Here is a 20,817-nt window from a genome sequence, read left to right as displayed (position 1 = left end):
TGGTTGGTGTGGGTTTTTTGTGTGGTGTTTTTGTTTGTTTGACTGTTTGGGTTTTTGCTATGTTTTTCTTTGGTTTTGTTTTGGGTTTTTTTTGTAAGAAAATAGTCACTTGTTCTTTTGGTTTTGTGTGGTGTGTATTTTTTTTTTCCTTTAAAATTATTTCCCAAGTAAACCCCCTAGAAAAATGCCACAACAGAACTCAGCTCTTCCTTCTCTCCTTTCAAAAAACAAACTCCAGCAGCCTGGGTTCTCGGGGCCATTGCATGAGGCTCACCAGGAGGCTGGCTGATGGAGTGGAGATAGCACATCACCAGTTTCTTTCTAGAAGGCGAGAGAAAAATTTGTCCCTAAAATAGATGATCATGCTGTACTTATTAATTATTAACGTTATGCTGGACTGCTTCTTTCTTCTATTTTTAAATTGGAGGAAGAGGTGGCAATTTTGATGGAGGGAAAGGTGGGGTCCTGTAATTCCTGTTTAAAAGATGCTGAAAGGCAGAGTCCCCAGTCTGATAATGTCAGTGCAGTACGCCCCACATCTGTGCGTGCCAACAGAAAACTGCAGAATGAAAACTCTCACCAGTTTCATACTGACATCAGTTCACTCATCCCTATATGATGAGTACTCTGCATGTGTAATATCCTCAGCCTCATGCATAAATTCATAGCTGTGCTTCCATTCTAAAAGCACAGGAATTGGGAATTCTATAGTTATTTCCCCAGAGCAACTGGATCCCTGCCAGATTGCATGTTACTGATTTTACACCCTTCCACGCTGCCCAACGCAGGCAGGTTTGCAGGCTGTGAGCAGTATATAGCCATTACAACAAGGTGTACAGGGAGAGTGCTTCAGAGTGATGTAATCCTTAAACTTTCTATTCCCTGATGCAAATAGTTGGGTTTACAAAACAAGGTTTCTGTTGCGCTCCTTGGAGAGCAGTGCCAGCCCCAAGCCCAGGCTGGCTGCTTTCTGCTGGGGCCGTCCGAGAAGCAGCTGCCAAGTAGTGAAGGGGGAAGAGTTGGTGAATATTTTTATTTTTTGGTGTCAGTTTTTTGATGACGTTGATTTAAATCAGAGTATCAGTCTCTATCTCTCTATCAGGTAAATGTTTCTCTGTTTTGAGAGATCTACAAAAGTAAGGTTTGTTCTAGCATCTCAACAAGGGCGATAATTCATGTTTCTTTCGTGCTGACTGGTTTCTATTTGGTTTTATTATTTCTACTAACTGAATTTCTGTGATGTGCCCAAGATTATGTTCGTGCTGGCATCTGTAAGATCACTAGTTTCAGAGGTTGGCTGAGGACTGAATTGCAGATCTGCGTCCCATGGAAATGCAAATACCCAGGAATATCTAATCCCGTCATAGCGTATGTTGTGGTTGCCCATCTTGACAAAAGAAGGAAATAGGGGCTGTTTAATTCTCTTAAACTTGGTCCTAATATTACCTCAACCAGACAGTTGTTTATTTCATTAATTGTAACAGTATGTTCCTACTTTGGCATGTGTAGGCGTTTAGCATTTGCAAATTCTTTTTCTAAGAAGGGTATCGGTGCCTGCATGCTATCTGCCTTCCAGTTTACTGGTTTTCCTAAAGTCCTAAATGAATTATTCCAGTTTGCATCGGTCTGAGAGACTGGACTTGCTGCACTGTTGGCTGACTAAGCTTTTCTTTGAAATATTAAGATTTATAAACATGAAAAAAAAACCTCTCTTCCTCCCTGAGTTGTTGTTTTCAAGTCTGCCAATTTTCAAAGCAGGCAATGTGGTAAAAATGTGGGTGGAGAGAAGGACATGTTCATCAGGACATGGAGAAAAGGGAAGGACACTCAGGGTGGGGGAGAGATTCTCCACGGGGAAATATGAAATGCTGGGTGTGCAGCAGCACAACTTCAGGAATTTATGTCAACAGTGTTAATGTCCCTTTGGATCTGAGCTCAGCTGTCTCTTGCTGAAACTTTGTTTTGCAATTTCCTATTGGCTATTTTGTTGGGGATCTCGGTCATTCCTACCTTTGAGAGCTGTATGTTGTATTTCAGGCTTTCCTCTAAACCCAGAACTTGTGGCTGACCCTGTCTTAGTTTGGATCAAAAAATTCTCTTATTTCAGAACTAAAACGATTTTTGAGCTGTTGCCTACTTTTTATGTAATTAACCACTGTCCTGTTGCAGTTACACTATGCTTAACCTAGAGCGAATTAGGTTTCATATACAGGATAAGGAGAGTTAATGCCCATGCCAGCACAGATGGATGCATGTTGGATGATGGATGCTTATCTCTGAAAGACACTCCTTAAAATTATTTGGAAAAAGGCTGGCAGGTGTGCCCAGTCTGTGGGAAAGATTGGGGTCTCAGCATTTAACCTAAAAAGTTCTGTTTATATAAAACTTGTGAATTTCAGACAGAAGAAAATCACTAGTTTTTTGGCTTTACTGGTATGAGAAGGTGTTAACATCTGCTTTCTTTCTCTTTTTTTTTTTCACTTGACTACCGAAATCTTATAATGTGATACAAAAGTCTGCAACTGTGCCTACTAAATTGGATTAGAATATTACTTGAATGAGCATTTTTGTGTTTTCTTCCTGCTCCCTTGAAGAGTGTTTTAAAAGTGCGATTTCATGATCAAAATAAAAATTAGTAATTTTCTTAATTTCTTCAAAAAGCTTTAGATTTAAAAATTATTGTTCACCTGGTTTATAGAAGGGTCCATTTTCAAGTTTCCAAATGAGAATTATGATTTTTTTTTTTAACAGGAACACTTTTATCTCTCTTAAATTATCTGTTCTGTTTCAGTATCTTCTAGGATTCATAGTTCTGGAATTCTATTAGAACAAGGACAGAAAAAAGAAATCTCTCTTCAAAACAGAATATAATTTGGCTTGATTTAGCCTGGCTTTTGCTCTAACAAATATATATATAAAGCTCTACAGCAGATGAGATTTGTGTCTTGGGTCTTTGCATATTTATTTTCTCTGGATGGAAGAACAAATACAAAGTTGAATAATACCTTGGATCCTAGAGCATCTTTTGACTGACAGATCTGCTGCCACTGACGGAGAATCTTTTGATGGGGATATAATCTCACTTCTGTCACCATGTGGCAGCAATCTCAATATATTTTTCGTTACCAAACCCTGTAGCATTAATGCAATAATTTACCAGAGGGCAAAATGGTTGGGGACTGACTGTGATGCAGCATATGGACTTTGCAAAAATAAAATTTATACTTAATGTCTAGTGAACACAAGCATATTTGCAAAGATGATTTTTCACTTTGTTTTCTAAATTAGATTAGGAACATGCTGTTTAGTGAGGACTTTTTTGCTGCTTTTTTTCTGACTTGGGGCTCATCTGTATAATTTTCTTTGTGATATTTGGTGTTTGTGCATGGGGAAGACAGCAGGTCAGTAATGCCGCACAGAGCGGTGATTTAAAGCATGCTTTGCAGCGCATCTCTGGCGTGCCCAAGCTGTCGCAGTCCAACAGCAGCTTGGGCACCTGCCCTGTTTGGGAAGATCCCTGCACTGATTTTACTTCTCCTGCGAGCACATCGTTGAATGCAGCTGGTTTTTGAGGATTTAAACTGAAGGTGGCTGCTTGAGCTACTCAGTCACTTGTGCTGCTGGTCTGGTTCCCAGGCTCCCACTGCCTTGCTGGCTCGGAGCGTGGCCGCCTGGGTTTCTTCTGGTAACCTGCACCTTTGCGAGCTCAGTAGTTTTCATTAATCCCTCCTTGACTCTTCATAAACGAAAACTCTACAATGGGACTTGTTTCTGTTTTGCAGCTTTCCTGATTTCTGCAACAACCCAAGGGGGTGCTGGTGCCCAGGACTGCAGGACTTGGTGCTCTGGTACGGGCTTCCCACCCACGAGCTGGGGACAGTAAGTAATGTACTCCATGTCCAAGGATCCTCTGGGGTCGTGGGGCTCTTTCTGCACTTTTCTTGTCCCACATCTCAAATATAGAAATCTCAGATTTCTCCCAGCACAGAGACCAGAGGTGCCTTTATTTTTATGTAGTATTTACATTGTTTATCATGATGTTTGATAACAAAGATGCTCCAGCTTTTTTAGTGCTCCAGAAAGACCGGTTCTTGGTTTATCCATTCTTGCAGATTAGCTAGATTTGTGCAACAAAACACTACAACATGCTCTGCCAGCTCATGTGAGGAAAGGCTGAGAGGTGTTTCATAGTAGTGCTGTTCCTCTGTGGTGTCAGTGGTGTTATGTGTTAATGCGGACACCCGTATTGGATTTCAATGTACTGTGCAGCAGAAGTGCAGTCCCCTGCGATGTGTTCAAGTGGTTCTGTGTGGGTCTTGGAGCGGGAGGGAGGCCCGCAGCAGCAGCTGCTTTGTGGCACTTGAGGCCGTCGATGTGGAGGGGTTATCTGGTGGGACATTCTTCCCAGTACCTGGCAAGCCTCCGGGCTGCTTGTCTTCAGAAATAAGCTAAGTGAGAGGTCTGGCATTACCTGCCCACAAGGAAAGTGCTGCTAACTGGAAGTCTTGGTCTAAGCATGTCTGTAGGTTTGCCTGTACCGTACAAGTTGTACTGGCAGAGTTCTATGGAGAAACTGTGCTATTTACTGCCAGAGGGAGGAAGTTTTTCTGTCAGGATTGCTGTTCCACCTTCCTGAAATGCAGTGGGGCTCTTCTGGGTTTTTGCTGATGTGATCCTTACCAGGATGTTATTTTGGACAGTCCTGACTGATGGAAGTGAGCTGGCAGAGCTCTCAGATGTACGGCAGCCTTGTAACCACTGAGTAACTCTTTTGCTGCTTTACTTGCGGGGTGCACAGCTGCAAACCCTTATCCTGTAAGATTCTTCCTTAGCTGGTTAGTTAAAATGCAGAGAGGAGATAAATGCTAGTACCTAGCTGAGACATTGATTTAGAAAATGATCTTTCACGTTGCATGTTACTTTTCCCAAAGAATTCTTTCTTTACAAAGGACTTCTCATCCTGAAGAATTTCAGAGGTTTTATGTTTATGCCTTTTTTTAATGTATTTTATTTCCCTCTGTTAGATAAAGCTATGCTCTGGTGAGACAGGATATTTCTTATTAAAGTAGTCTTTGCACAAATAGAATGATGAGACTCCAGCCAGGGCTAATCTCATGTTGCTATGCAGTTGCGTGAGACACTAATGTTTTAGCCAGTGCAGTGAGATCGCTCTTTAGGGCTTATTTAAGGGTTCAGGGTTAGTGTTAGTCTTCACACTTTTTGTGTATGTTAATGTCGTGGTTTAACCCCATCTAGCAATACAACCACGATAGCTGCTCGCTCGCCCCCTGTCCCCCAGTAGAGTAGAGAATCAAAAGGGAAGGGAGAAACTGGGATTGAGATAAACACAGTTTAATAAAATAACAAAATACTAATACAGTGCTAGTAAAACATATATATGAAATAGAAATAAAAGATAGTCAAGGCAATTCCTCATGGCTGTGCCACAGAGCAAGTGAGAGGACAAGAGCAGCAACCCAGAAGGTCCCAACTCCCATCTCTCCTTAAATACAAAGCATGACACTAATGGGATGGAATACTCTTATTGATCAGTCTGGATGTCAGTCAAGCTCTGCCCCATCTATGTCTCCCTTCCCAGCTGCATCACACCTGTGGGCAGAGCACTCAGAGTGTCCTTGGCTCTCAGACCAGAGCAATTAAAAACATTAGCTCTGTGCTGGGGTGTTATCTGCTTGTTCTCAAACTAAGTCCAGATAATGAGTGTGCTAACTATGGAAAAGAAAGGTTTTGAACTGCATGAAGGAAATTAACCCTTTTCAGTCAAACCAGCACAGTTAATCAAGCAGACTTAGTGGTCTTGTAATACTGTAATACAAAGGAGGCTGGGCTAGTGATGCTGCTTTTTTTTCCCAAGTTGTTTTTCTTTAGTCTCTATATCTAATTGTCAGAGCCTCAATTCTTCCATGGGAACTGAGCAGTATTCTTCTAAAACATAGAGTTGCCATGTGAGTTATTAATTTGAAGCATATACTAGGTCATTCTCATGTCTTTTTTTTCCTCTTTCCCCTCTTCCTTCCCTCTCATGTTCTTTGTCCTCCCCTTTCACTAGAAGAGCCTGTAATTCCTCTTGCTGTCCTGTGTCATTTTATGTATCAGTAAGAGAATCTCATAGTTTCCTTTAAAACTGATTCCAGTCTTTCCCCTGGGGAAGAAGCTGTTGGGCCGAGGACCTTCACCTTAATAGGACCAGTCACCCTGCCTCATCTTGCTTTGTGGCCATGTCCAGTTCCCAAAGGGGCTGTCAGTCAGAGCATCTCTAGGTGAATTGCTCACTGCGTGATGCTTGCCTGGCCTCTGTTTTACTGTCAGGAAGCCAGGGCACAGTGCAACTGTGTCTTGCAGGCAGCTTTGTGAGGCCACCACTGCTAATCTGTAATCAACATTATGTGCTTCTCGTGGCAGACTGCTTTGATGCCAAGCTGAGGAGAGTGGTGATTCAGTCATTGATTAATGCAGTTGAAACTCCTCACCCCAGCTGCTCAGGGAGGATACAGCTTGCCAGGTATCAGCTTTTCAAATTAAAAGGAAAGTTTACTCCTTTTGTGATAACTGTGGGTTTTGAAGGTAATGGAGTTGGTGTGGGTTCAAGTAACCGAGCAGCTATCCCTGCTTTTCAGAGTCTGTTAGCAAGCCTTGCAGAAAAGGGATGGGTGTCATGCTCACAATGGAGCTGGTGCTCGTCATGTTGTCTCTGATATCACAGATGCTGTAGCATAGACTAATTCTTTTCCAGACTTCCTTGGATTAATACTCACATGTTTAATTTATGTACAGAATACATTTTAAAGACAGAAGTCTATGCCAAGAACATATGGTGCAGATGCAGCAATATCTCAGGTTGTCCTTCAGGCCACATCAGCATCTACCTCCATGCCCCAGTGGGATCTCTGCTGCTAATAACAAGGGAGTTTGGTTTTCATAGCTGTTCCAGTAATTCTGCTGAGACAGTGATTTCTGTAGTGTGTGTCCCTTTCTATTAGGGGTTGAACCAGAATCAACAATTTGTTTCATAGGCTAGTAGAATATCCGTGTTTGCTCCCACCTCAGGATGTACTTATATTAGTGACACCTCTTTAATTAAACAGTTTCTTACTAAGAGTCATTTAAAACTGTTGCCTACGAACAACATGGTTGCTTGAACCTGAACTTCAGGTCCAAGTGTGTCCCAAAAGACAAGTATGCTTTGATACTTCATAGGGAACCTGTAGGAGGTGAGTTGAATTGGGCCCCATTCTAGTTGACCTCAGCTCAGCCTGTTTTGGCACTCTCAGTAGAGGAGCTGAAATCATGGATCATCTGTAGTACTTGTTGCTTGGCAAATGTGGCTGCGATACCTTCGTGGTAGCTCCCCAGGAGTGTGCTGCAAGTCCGCTTCTGTGGCTCAGCAGAGCTTATCAGAAAGTTCCTGCTATGTTATCATCACTTTGGACTGCAGAGAATACCTTCTTGTTTGTGGAAGATGTTATTCACAAAATCAGACTAATTCTCTGGTGCCTGATTCGGTAATAATAGTAATAGGTTGCAAAGGAGGCCCTGGGGGAACTTTTCAAATTGCAGCAGGTGAATGGAATAGCCTGTGCTTGTGCTCCCAATGTTGTCATTGTTCACCGTCACCTTTTGCCGCTGGTAACTGCAGCAGAAGATGTAGTAGTGGCTAGTGTAGGATGTGGTTCAGCCTTTCTTACTACCTTAGTATATCACAGTATATCATATTTTCAAAAAGAAATAAATTTCTTGCTGTATTGATAGCAACTGTCCTTGCAAACCAAGGATGCAGCTCTTGGCCTTTGGGGAGGGTGTTGTAGGAGGGAACAGACCTGGAAAGAAATAATTGAATCTTAGCTGGTTGTTTGTCTTGAGCTGGTAGTTTATTGTCCCCAGACTCATTTGTCAAAAAATGGAAAATGGTACCATGATATAGAAATGAACTGTATTTTACAAAATGTTAAATAAAATAGCTTTTTAATGAAGAATTGTAATATTTAACGTGATTATTCATGGCTTACTTAGGATTTGGAAGCATCAGTGACAACATGAAACTCAATTCTGATTATCCTGCCAGATGTTTAATTATTCAAAAATTGTTTTTGCTTAAGAATAAGTTCTTCCATCAAGAAAGGTGGAAATCTTTTACGATAGCTGCTGTTAATGAACCATATCTTGACTTGTGACTCAGGTAATACATTTTTATTTTCGGGTGCTGGGAATCATTTCCCCTACATTGTCACAGAAAAACGTGGCATGTGCCCTGTCAGCTTAGGGACAATTTACACTGTATTGCAGCAATTGTCAATACATTGTCAGTTGTGAAGGGGGTACCCAGGAATATGTTTATATTATTCTAAATGTACGTCAGCATTAGCTTTGAGGAAAGAGTCAAAGAGCCCAAACAAGAGCCTGTCTTAAAACTGTTCTTCTGTTGTTTGTGCAAGTGATTTTGGTGACTGACACCAGTATAAAACTGGATTCAGATGCAGCATGGATTGTGTCCCTATGTCGCTCAACATACAAAAAGGCTGACCAAAGTTTCATCTCAGTATGCTAGACATAGGTTTCAAATACTCATTTAATTAAATAAAACTACAAATCCTGCATTATGACTTGACTGTCTCTTGTAGCCTTTATTTTTGAGGGAAGATGAGGTTAAACAAGTACTTTGACCAAAACTCCAGTATAACTTTCATTGTAATTGCTACTTTGTTAATTTTTCAGAAGTATTTCAGGACGACATTGATGCATGATCATGAGGTTTTGCTATAGAGATGGTTTATGTAGCTTCCTTCTAGAAAGATGTAAAAAAATTCCCCGGGCTTTTATTTCCTTATTTAATTAACTGATATTAAAGTAATATTTTATCCTATCATGTTGCAGAAATTACTCTTTCCAACATTTCTTTATTTGCTAAAATGCTGAGGGCTTTTGTATGACTGAACATCTGTATAGTCGATAGAGGGGGTAGTAAGAGAGTTCTCTGTGTTGAATGGTTCTGCTATAAAACCTGCCAAAACTGGAAACAAAGGAGAGGTGGGTTTATTTTGTGTACTCTATTTGGATACTACATCATTGTTGTCCATATGGGTTCCTAATGACTTTCAATTTTTTTTTCTCCTTCATATCCCTGTGGGTTAAAAAAGCAAAACAAAACCCAGAGGGCTGAATTGTTTTCTTGTCAAAAATGTAGATGAGTTGCTTGCATCCTACAAATAAGTCTCTAGTCCTTCCTTCAGTTCAGTAGCAAAAGAATCACAGGATCATAGAATGTCCTGAGTTGGAGAGGACCCACAAGGATCATTAAGTCCAGCTCCTGCATATGACAACCCTACAGTTCACACCGTGTGTCTGAGGACATTGTCCAGTCTCTTCTTGAACGCTGTCAGGCTTGGGGCCGTGACACCTCCCTGGGGAGCCTGTTCAGTGCTCCACCATGCACCGCTGATGTTCTAAGCTGTAGCTGTTGTCCAGTTATGACAGATTGAGACATTGACACATGCTTGGTAACTGTACAAAGATAAAAGGGGCTTTTTAAGAAAAAAAAAAAAGGTAGTAGAAACTGAAATCCTGACTCATGCCTCAGAAATAGCTCAACTGCTTTCAGTCATTCCAGCCTGCGACTGCTTCAGAGAAGTCAGAAGGCCAAGGAATTGTACAGAAGGCAGAGTTAAAAACCTATTCACAAAGTTTCTTCCAAATCATTTTAGATGAGAGCCACCTTACCCTTTGAAACTTGATACTTAAAATCTTAGGTGTTTCTTCGTGTCATTGTTTGGTTTGTTGTGTTGTTGTTGTATTTTTTTTTTTTAAGCCACTTTGTGTTCTGGATATTCCCGTTATTCACTAACTGTGCAGTTTTATAACCCTGCTGGATTTCTGTCCAGAGATGGCTGTTTAGATTCTCGTTAACTTCTTGGTGAATTCCCAGAAAAATTGTTGATGCTCTTGTTCTAATTAAAAAAAAGAAGAAATCACATGAGAGAAAAGTGTCTCCCATTCAGATGGTTGGCCCCATCATATTACACAATTCATAACTTTAAAGATTATTTTATTAGATGATTTTTATACCCTTTTGGAAGGCCATTCTTGGACCACCTTTCTCTTATGTTGCATATGTTCTAATATCCAGCCTAAATTTACCAATGACTGCTTTACGTGCACATATTTCTTGTGCTGACGTTACACTTCAAAGTTTTTGTTGCTTCTCTCAGCCTTCACTTTGCTGTAAGCCAAACCCTTAGTATTCTTATACGAGATAGGAAACTGAAAGATAATCAAGGTACCAGATTTCTGTGTTTTCCCGTAATCCCTGGTGCGTGAGGGACCAGATGCTGCCGGGCTGGAACCAGAGCAGGTATTTGCCTTCCCCTGTGGATAGAGCTGGGTCTCCTTCTTCCATCACAGCCCAGCACTGACAGCAGAATTCCTTAGTGATTCCCTGAATAAATGACCTTGTGCCCTGTGTTACTTCATTACATTTCTGGTTTGCTCCTTCTCAGCGTGCAGTTTTCCTTTTGGTGATTCCATATTTTGCCTTGCAGCACGGCGTCCAAATTTTGTGTCAGGAGCAGGTTGCACTAATACCCTTTATGACAATATCATTAATGCTAGTATTAATTGAAATTTCTTTTTATCATCCAGTATTTTCCACTTTTTTGGTTCATCTATGTTTTCTGTTCTCCTGTTATTGTGTCAAAAGGAAAAATTTCCAGTTTGGTTCCACCGAACCATTTAATTGGACCTTTCTTTGTGGTCCCTCTTGTTAATTCCTCAGAGATAAACATTTTGTACTTGCCACAGTGCATCAAAGCTCCTGTACAATAGCTTTGATAATTGTCAGTTCCCTAAGTCTTCTGGTTTTACGGTCTCTGAAAAACACTTGAAGATGCTTCAAGGGCTTGTCTGGGCTGCTGAAGTTTGTATACTGCACCTGAGATCAAAGTCAAACATGGAGGAAGGCCATGTTAGTGTCACACAGCTTTCCATTGTCACAGGTAAAGTAAGATTTTGGTAAAGTAACAATTTGCTTCAGCGTCTGTCCGCTGCTGTGAATTATAAATTGTGTTTTAACTGGTTGTGCAGTGGTCAGGAAGGAGTTACACACACAAAATACAAATTTATATATGTATGTATATATAAAGCATTATATATACACCCGTAAAACAGATGCATATATAAAAAATGTGTGTGTATCCATATAAAATGATACGGTAAACCATGGTTAAGCCTTCAAAGGGCTGAATGTAATTTTAGGACTGTATAAATATAACTACTCCTACATTTTGACACCCTTGAGGTGAACTTTTTTAGAAGAATCTGTACCTTGAAGTTTCAAAATACAACCCACACTACATTTGTTACTACATTTGCTACCACCAGGTCCTCAAGGAGCAGCAACAGCTAATGCTGTGACTGTTGCATTGCAGGCTGGGAATATAATGCGCTTGAGGTAAGTAAAAATAGGAAGCTCTGCTGACAGAAGGAATGAGTAATGAGATATGAAAAGAATTGTGATTTTTGTGTTGATATTTTGCTTTTGAGATAGGAGTGGAGGCTGCTTGGGACAGCAGTAAGGGAGGTCACAGGAGGTATCTGCTAGTGGTGGAACAACTGTTCTAGAAGGAACTTTTCAGAGAAATATCAGCACAGGTTTTTTTTGTGTTGCTTTACAATTTTCTGCCCTCACACCCTGGAAACCAGCTGAGCTCAGCTTTATCTTGTGCTCAGCTTGCCTTTTGAGGGCTTTCTAGTAACCATGGGAGTTTGAAACAGCCTTGGCTTGAAATCCTGGTCTTCTGGCACTCGGCGGGTTCTGCTGTGCTCCCTGCTGCCATGGAAGGGTAAATCAGGGGGTGCGGGTTGGATCATTTAGATGCAAACAGCCAAGGGGGTTAAACTGGGAATCTTTGTCTCGAGTAATAAAATGAAGTGGCTCTCTCTATTACATTTCAGTATTTAATGGAAGATACCAGTGAGATGAAGGTGGTGATTTTTGGTTTTGTTTTTCTGTCTGAATAGCTGATGAGCATTTTTGGCTTAGCAGATACATCAGTTTGGAGAGTGAAGCTGTGGCTCATCCCGCTAGCAGTTAAGAGCTGGCAAACAGAAATGATGACATTTTTCTGGAGTTTCTTGTTCTGTTTTGTCTGTGTTTCCAAGTTTTACATCCATTCTTGAAGTACAGCAGCAATGTTGTGTTTATTCCTACAAGATACGAGGGGGAAAAGTAGAGAGTAGTGTTGGAATACTGTAACAGAAAGCCTAGCTGTGCTTGAAAAGGTTCCCAGAGAAAACAAAAGCACAGTGGCATCTCTAACTTCAGAAGAAATCAGCACCTTCTTGTTCAGAATTACTGCTGTTACCTGACAGCTTTAAAAAATGCTTTTTGGTGATCTTGGTGTAAATGAGATTCAAAATGCATCCCTGCAACCCCAAATACCACCCTCTTGTTTTAGGCTTTACGGGAAGATCTGCATTACCTGGTGATGATTGCTTTGATCGTGCAATGCCTTTGCAGGCCAGCGCGGCTCCAGGCTCCACCGCTTGCCAGGGCCTGTGGCGCCCAGCCCTGCCCCGGGGGCGCAGAGCCCGGCACCAGTGGGCCCCTCAGCCCTAACTTTGAACTTCTTGTTTTCTTTTATTTCTTTATTTCTAACTTACTTGCTCTTCGGGAAGGGGAGATTTGTTAAAATTGTTAGCTGGTGTCAGTTCATATAGCTGCAGCAGAGTGAATGATCTTAATTCATAACAAACTGTCAATATCACAGACAGTGTTTTTCTTCATGTTAAAATATATGGACTGTATAGTTGCAAATAAAATATCCTGATGCTTTCTTTTACTGTTTGGTCGAACAAAATCTGCATTGCGGTAACTTAATGTAGAATAAAAATATATAATATAAAAAGCAGGTGTGTTTTACTGAGAAAGTATCTATTGTCTTTGCAGGGATTAGAGTGACTTAGATTCATCTTGCTCTACATGACCTGGCTGTAGAACTACTGAAATGCTAAATTTTAGGGAAACACATTTTCAATGAGTTAGGTCCTCTATAACAAATCCTGATACATGAATTAGGGACACCATAGGAATTTTTTTTTAAGTGACTAACAGTGATAATATCCTCCAGAACAGGGTAGGAAATAATAACATCCATCCCCACATAGTGTGTGAGAGCCCCAACTAAACGGGCAGGTGACATAGTACCTGGAAAAGGTGACCAAGAATAAGAAAAGCCCTCATGAAAGCCTTCTCAAAAAATGGAGAAGAGGTAAAACATCCAAATAGGAGGAGGTGAGAAGTGCAAAGGCAGCCGAAAAGTGTAGAGGACAGAGAATTGCAAGCGAGAATCATTGCAAGAAATAAGAATTTGAGTAGTGTGAATTTATTGGAAGGAGAAAAGGTGGAGTCACCAGGCTGTTTGGGCAGAACGGGACTTCTCAGGTCTCTGAGCATTTCCAGCATCTGGATTACACTGCATCCCAGGCAGGTCCACATGTGGTGAGCCCATGGCGAGTGCAACAGGGCTGGAGTGCAGGCAGGACATCTGTCCCCTTGGCTGTAGGGTTGTGGTTGTTGTTCTGGCTCCTGGAAGAGTTTTATCCCACACCAGGGATGACAGGCAGCGAGTTCTTCAGTGAGCATAGCCAGGTGGTGGGAGAGCATAACCTACAGCATGTGAGCGCTCCCAGACAAAACTGGAAAGGTGGCAGGTCTCTTGGGTAACAGAAGACTTTAAAAAAAGAAAGAAAGAAAATCCCTGGAATGACGAAACTTTTTTTTTTTTTTAAAAAAAAGGTAGTTATTAGATAAAAAATAATGGATATAAATAATTCAGCATTTTTTTTGGCTATTACACCCATAATAAAAGAAGATATTCAACTGGTAGACAACATTTTGCTTTCTCCAACAAGGCAGTTTGATGTGAGAGATGGGATAGTTGTTCCAGCACAGACAATGAATGTGTTGCCTCTGTATGTGCCTCCAGAAATTGGCAGCACAAATTCCCAATGGCCTGGCTGTGCACTTCACTTCTTTAAATTGCGTTTCACTAATGTTGTTCTACGTGTGATGCTCCAAGTGGCTGCTATGAGCGCAGGCAAAGTGAGAAGCAGTTTACTGTGGGGAGCCTGTTTGCATTATATATGCAAATATGTACATATGTATACAAAAGTCTGTGTATATACAAATACACTTAGCCTTACAGCCTGTGGGTGTTTGGTTTGGTTTTTTTGTTGTTGTTGTTCGTGTGGTGGTTTTTTGTGGCTTGTTTTCTTTTTGTTTGTTTGTTTTAAATCGCCCTCTTTCAGCGTCTGCACCCTTTGCTATAGTGGGCCTATATCGTATAGGACCTATGCCCGTTTGTGTGTTTTTAAAACAATGCAAGTTATTCCTCTTAGCCATTCCCTAGCAGGGCTATTTCCTGGTATTCAAAGCAAGACTTTAAAGGTGGGATTCTGAATATCACCCAGAGAGTGTGGGAATGTAAGTTCTTCAGTAGGTGTCCCTTGAGAAGCTAAATGCAAGAACCTTTTTTCTTTCCCTGCTGTGTGCAGCTGTTCCTTGCGAGCATTGTATGAAGTGGTCACACTTGAATGACTTCGGTAGGTAATTGCAGTCATTTTTTTTTTAAATCACCTTTTTCTTGGGCATGTATAGGTAGGTCTGCTGGCAATCTATTTGTGTGAGATTATAGCAGCCAGTGTGAACATACTTATAATTGTGTTTGAACACACAGGTATTTGTAGCAAATATTGCTTGTAGAGAACAAAGGAAGGTCAAGGAATCAGCTGGTCATTTAATACCCTCATAAACAGTAGCATGCATGAACAAATAAACCCAGAAAGGCTTTAATGTCTGTTAAAAGTATGGAGGTTGGGCTATGAGTTGTTTGTTCTCAAACAAAAGATAATAAAATCAGTTCAAGCAAACATGATCCTATGTGCCTTCTGTGTGGATGTAATTCTTGGTTTGACTCATTTAAAAAAAAAAAAAAAGGCACCAGAATTTAGGTGGTTTTTTTTTTCCAATAGTGTCAAAAGATTAATGCAAGCAAAATGAAACTCTTATGTAGCAGTTATAAAAAATAAGAAATATAAAAGAGCTACAGCAAAAGAAGCTCTGTAAAGAAAATGGCTTAGGAAGATGACAGCCTCAGCTGGAAGTCATGGCAGGCCTCTCTGTATGGGATTTATGCCCTCGTTAGGTGAGATGATGAGTAGCTGGTTCCTCTGTCACCACAGCTCCTAGAAAATATGTGGTGTGAGGTGAAGGGGATGGTGCTTTCATGTGCTCTGCTGGGTGGCAGGTACCCAGTGACAGCCATCAGGTTTTGTTTCCATGGTTTTCTCTAATTTCGTGAAGTGTGGGGCTGGTCAGCTGAGACAATTCAGAGAAGAGCATGAAAAAAAAAAAAGGGGGGACAAAAAAAATCTTCAGGCAGAGCCAAATCAAAACATTTCTTGAAAAGAAACCATAAGGCTATATGCTATATGTACATTTGTGTATATGTAGTTTTTAATTTAACAATATAAAGATGTAAAAATCACTATAAAATATTTTAAAAAGCAGTCTTGCAGTAGACTAATAATCGAAATACCCAGAAAGCTGTTACAAAACTTATTTGTTACAAAATGTGAGTGAGCAAGTTAAAAACACACACTTAGACGACCTGATCTGTCATATTAAGTACATTCAGATTTAACACAGATTTGTTTGCAGTTGTGGACGTAGAAGTTGAGTGCATTTAAAATCAAAACAAAGCCCAAGCCTGTACCTTCATTGTACTTGGATCTTGTGAAAGGAATATTTGATACCTCCTTCTATTTCATTTACTGTTCTCATAGATGTATGTGGAAAACAAATGTTAATTTTCGGATGCTTGAACCATGGCATTTGGATACCAACAAGGCCACTCACATTTCTGTGGGAGTTCCGTGAGCTTGCAGAAGCTCAGGATTCTCTCCGAGATTCACCTGGGTGAGTGGGTGTGTTTAAAGGCAGGTCACTGCCAGTTGTCTTCTACACTGAGATGTCTGGGGCTTTAGGATGTGAGATTGAAAATGGTCCTGCCTTTGGGTCCCCACCTGGTCTCTCCTCAGAGCGTTGTTTTCCCTGTGGTGGACACACTCCTTTAGGAAAATCATACTCTAGTTTAATTGAGTTGTTTGAGAGCATAATTGTGGGGTTTGGGATTTTTAATTTATATCTGATAGGCTTTTTATTATGGTATGGTGCAGAAGGCTGTGCTGCTATGTAGGGAAGGTATAGCATGTCTCAAGTGTAGCCATGTGAGATAAATTAGTGAGTTTTGTTGCTTTAGAATCATAGAATGTCCTGAGTTGGAAGGGACCCATGAGGATCAAGTCCAACTCCTGTCCCTGCACATGACAACCCCACAGTTCACGCCATATCTCTGAGGGCGTTGTCCAGTCTCTTCTTGAACACTGTGAGGCCTGGGGCTGTGACACCTCCTTGGGGAGCCTGTTCAGTGCTCCAGCACCCCCTGGGTGAAGAACCTTTTCCTAATGTCCAACCTAAACCTCCCCTGGCACATCTTCCTGCCATTCCCTCAGGTTCTGTCACAGGTCACTAAAGAGGAGAGTTCAGTGCCTGCCCCTCTCCCTCCTCTTGTGAGAAAGCTGTAGGCAGTGATGAAGTCTCCTCTAAGTCTCCCCTTCCCCAGGCTGAACAAACCCAGTGACTTTAGCCGCTCCTTTATATCCTCTGGCACCCAGAACTGCACACAGTGCTCCAGGTAAGGCCGCACCAGTGCAGAGCAGGAACAGTGTACACCTTCTAGAAAGAACGAGAATGCATTTATGAAAGATGAGTAATCTTGCAGCTCCGCACCTATTGATCAAGTTATTTCACAAGCTAGAGAAAATAATTGTAAATACTGTCATCTAGTTACAATTTTTGTTTCCCCTCAGTATTTTTTTTATTATTTTTTTTTAAATCCTTGCACAGCTAAGGACTATTCTGTTGTGTTCTGCTATGAATAATGAACTTGCTGCAGAGGTATTTGAGGGGAGTAAAAATGTTAGTGAATTTGGGGTGAGGGGAGATGTAATTTTTTTCTAGTAATAAATATGTTTGGGGAATTTTTATTCCTGTACATCAGGAAAGGGGAAACAGCCATCTGCAGTTTTTTTTCCTTGTACAGCATTATAATTGTGTTGGATTGGTAGGCCACCACAGAAGTTTGGAAAGGTCTTTTTGGCCCATGGCAAGGAGTTGTCCCATATTGCCCTATGAAAGGTTTCTTTGCCCTGGAGTTTTCTGGTTGGATGTTAATTGTATTGTTTACTATTAGCTTTTCATCTTAACAGCCAAAATTATGCTTTTTGTTGCAACAGAGTACCTTCTCATTGATTCACTCAGCTTGAGCAGAGTTGAACAGGACAAGCTTTGTCTGCACTGATTTGGGAAATAATGGAGATTGTTACATGTTTTTCTTTTTTTGCACGGTCAGATACGCAGCCTTGTAGGTGTCTGCATTTCAGAAGAAATTGCCAGAGGCTGTAGCAGTGATATGTGATTGCATTTGAAGTCATTTGAAACACAAGTTGTCATGGTCCCCGTCCTTTCCATTTGCCCTCACTAGCTACCAATACTATTGCAAGCACTGTGAGCCAGTTCAGGCGCCCGGTCTGGCTGAAAATACGTCTTTATGTGGAGTTTTCAGCTTTGTTGGCTCCCAGACCAGCTCACTGGAGAATTGCATGGATGCCAATATATATAAAAGGCTTATCTAATTCAAGAGTGAGCTGGTGTTCTGCTCAGTTGGGGGAACTGATAAATCTGAAGATGAGTGGAAATCTCACAGTTTCGGTGCAGTGCTGTTTCATCTGTATCCTGATATTTCTCTCAGTTTCCTGGATAGAACAAGCTTGTGCTTGTAGCAGTAGCTTGAGATAGTAAAAATCCCTGATGAATTAGAAAAAAACGCTGCCCAGAATTTGTTGCTTTTTTTGTTCCTTCCAGCAAAGCAGAGGATGAAATAAAAGGAAATGTATCTTTATAAATTGTGTGGTTGACATGCAATGCGTATTGGAAAACATCTGGGAATATGAAGTCTGTTCAAATAGACTAAGAAAAAAGTAAAGCTGAAAATCAGTTGAAAGCTGTGTTTTAATACAAAATCTTATACCAAAGAATGAACAGTGGGACTTGGTTTTAGACTAAAAGATTTCATGCTAGTTATTTGACAGGTTCAGTAGCATTTCAGTTGGGATTTTGGATTTGTGATTTGTTATTCCAAACTGACCATAAGATGTGCTATGCGTTTCTTGTTTGCTTGGGTTTTTGATACTTCAAGAAAACTGATACACTAGTAAATAGCCTGTATTCCTGTAAAGACACTTTGGTTTTTAGGGGCAGATTCAAAGTGATCAGTGTTACATAGCGTGCATAAGTTTTGCTTCTATAGTGAGCTGTTCATGAAGTTGTTGCTTAACGATTGCTTCACAAAATTTAAGATGTTGTTATTAAATCTCACCTAGTGGCTAAATAGGTGTATTTAAAGCAGAAAGCAAAGTCTTTCCTACTGTGTTTGTTGTTCTGCCTGTATTGTGGGCGAAAAAAAAGCTATGGTATGACCTGAGACTGCTTTGTGCCTTAAAATTTATGTGAGCTTATTAATGGAGGCCAACCACTAATAATAAATTTGTGCTGCCTGTATAGCACAACAGTTCATCTCCTCTGACAACATGACCATGAATAATTTATAGATGTAGTTATCCTGAAATTTGTAGGGGTCATTAGCATTTTAATGAAAAAGATATAGCTGATGTACTAAATCTTCACTTTCTTTTTTTCTTCTCCCTCAGTTAAGCATTTCGATCTGCACTTTGGAAGCAGCTGACAGCGCGCGGTAATGTGCTGACTGGCACTATGGGCAGGCGGTACCCGGGGGCTCACTATCGGCCAAGCAGCTCATGTATGTATGCAATTGCTCTAATTTATTTGTCACTTTATTACTTTTGAAGGCTGCTAAGTTTATAAATTTTGAAATAGTATTTATAAAGGATGGTGACATATTCTAATCGATGCTAGCTCTCCTGTGCTTATACCCAAATGGTAAGTTTATTGATTTATGTTTAAACTGCAGAGGTGTTTTCTAGAGCATTAAAAAGTGGTTTGTGATGTGACTTCATCAAGTCTACTGCGGTGTGCTGTGTTTTGTGTTCAGGGTCTCCAGCTTCATTTATTATAGGGTTCACAAGCTTAGCTGCTATTCCTCTACAATGCCATCCCAAGTTTTTAGTACCAGGTACCTTCAAATTAACAAAGTACTTGAGCTTATCCTAAAATGTCACTGTACACTATGGCTTTAATTGCTTACAACTGTGGCTAACATCTCCAGTTCAGATTATTTATCTGCTTGAGTTCAGCACTATTCACGTTGTTTTTTCCTCTGAATTGTCTCCTATATATTACCTTATCTCTTACTGAAAGTTGTCTTCTGTAAAAGTGCAAAAGCAGCTCCTAAAATCTATGCATGTTCCATGCAGACATCTCTCGTGCTAGTGCAGATGGCAGCCACCACACCGTGGTGGTTCCACAGTGTGAAATGAGCTGCCCTGGAGAGCTGTGTGGGGCAGCATCCTGACTCCAGAAGGCTCCTGCTGGTCCTTGTGCACTTTCTCTTGGTCACTCAGGCTGCTGAGGAGAAGCTATGGTAGGTTAACTTGGGTATTCACTCTTATTTCTGCGATAGCAGAACAACATGATCCCATGTGACTTTTTGTATCATCAAAGGTGGCTTAAGAAGCTCTTGCTTCTGTACTGTTCTTTCTGTTCCTTTAAAGACTTCTCTAAAAGCCTTGATCTCTTGAGGCATCCAGCTCCCCACGTACAAGCAGTAAACTGCAGCAAGAGCTCACAGCTGTGGCGGGACAGGGACTTCCTAGGGTGGCTTTGCCATCAGACAGGAGGAACTGCATGGTGAGTTCCTCTATCCAGAACTTGACTGTGTGGGATATTTTTCTTAACCCCAGAGCTAATTTCTAGGAAGTAGTAAAGAGTCTTTACTCTCTGCTGCCAACTAGTCATAGGTGTCATGAAGATGTGTGTTAAAATGGTGTATTTGAGCCAATTTAGATACTACTGATTTAGATACACTTTTTTTTTTCCGAAGAGTTTGCCTTGAGTATTACTTTTGGAATATGGTCTATACTAGAATGGGGGAAATAAATGACTGTTACAGTTTTAACAGGTCTCTGGTGGTCAAGTGCTGGAGTACAGAATTGGACTGTTGTGTCTGAATCACTTGACATTAAATGTGGACACTAACCAGCCTTTAAACCTAGCCTCTCAGCGTACTACAGGGCATGATATCCATGCCTCATACATAGGCTTGAAGCTCAGAGATTTAAAATGATCTAGTGTAGATGTAGGTAATCAAATATTTCCTATTCCTACTTAAAGAGGACAAGTAACGGGCATTAAATTCTTATCAGAAGAGCCTAGGATGTTTTTCCTGTTGTACAGTTGAGCAATTGCAGGCAATGAAGAACTGGAATAGTTTGCTTGGGGAAATACTGGGGTTCCCATCATCTGCCAGGTCAGAAACTCATGTCAGAATCAGCTGATGCCAGAGCTCCCTCTGAGGACAGTGATATCAGAATATCTACTTCATAATTGTTATGCTTTTGTTCAGCCAAGTTTTCCCTTTCCTTAACCTGGCAGGATTTCTAAGCCAGGAAACTTGCTTTAGTTTTTGGTTTTGTTAGTATATGATTTGTGCAACTTCCTGGTGCCTGACATCATAAGTACTTTGGGCATCCAACAATAATGGCATTGAA

At 40.8% G+C, this 20,817-nt stretch overlaps 1 protein-coding gene across 25 annotated transcripts in view; it reads left to right on the top strand.

The window, feature by feature from the left end:
* Positions 1 to 20,817, top strand: part of APBB2 (amyloid beta precursor protein binding family B member 2) — a 181,440-nt gene that overhangs the window by 52,587 nt on the left and 108,036 nt on the right. For all 25 annotated transcript variants that reach the window (XM_065060761.1, XM_065060749.1, XM_065060743.1 and 22 more), the window contains 2 exons: positions 3,783 to 3,879; positions 18,841 to 18,950. In XM_065060761.1, the coding sequence (XP_064916833.1) occupies positions 18,905 to 18,950 (46 nt within the window). In that variant the 5' untranslated portion in view covers positions 3,783 to 3,879; positions 18,841 to 18,904. The remainder of the gene's footprint in view (positions 1 to 3,782; positions 3,880 to 18,840; positions 18,951 to 20,817) is intronic.

The sequence above is a fragment of the Columba livia genome, chromosome 4, assembly GCF_036013475.1.
Source record: "Columba livia isolate bColLiv1 breed racing homer chromosome 4, bColLiv1.pat.W.v2, whole genome shotgun sequence".
NCBI lineage: Eukaryota > Metazoa > Chordata > Aves > Columbiformes > Columbidae > Columba > Columba livia.
The sequence above is the reverse complement of the archived record's forward strand: the minus strand, read 5'-3'. Positions and strand labels throughout refer to the sequence as shown.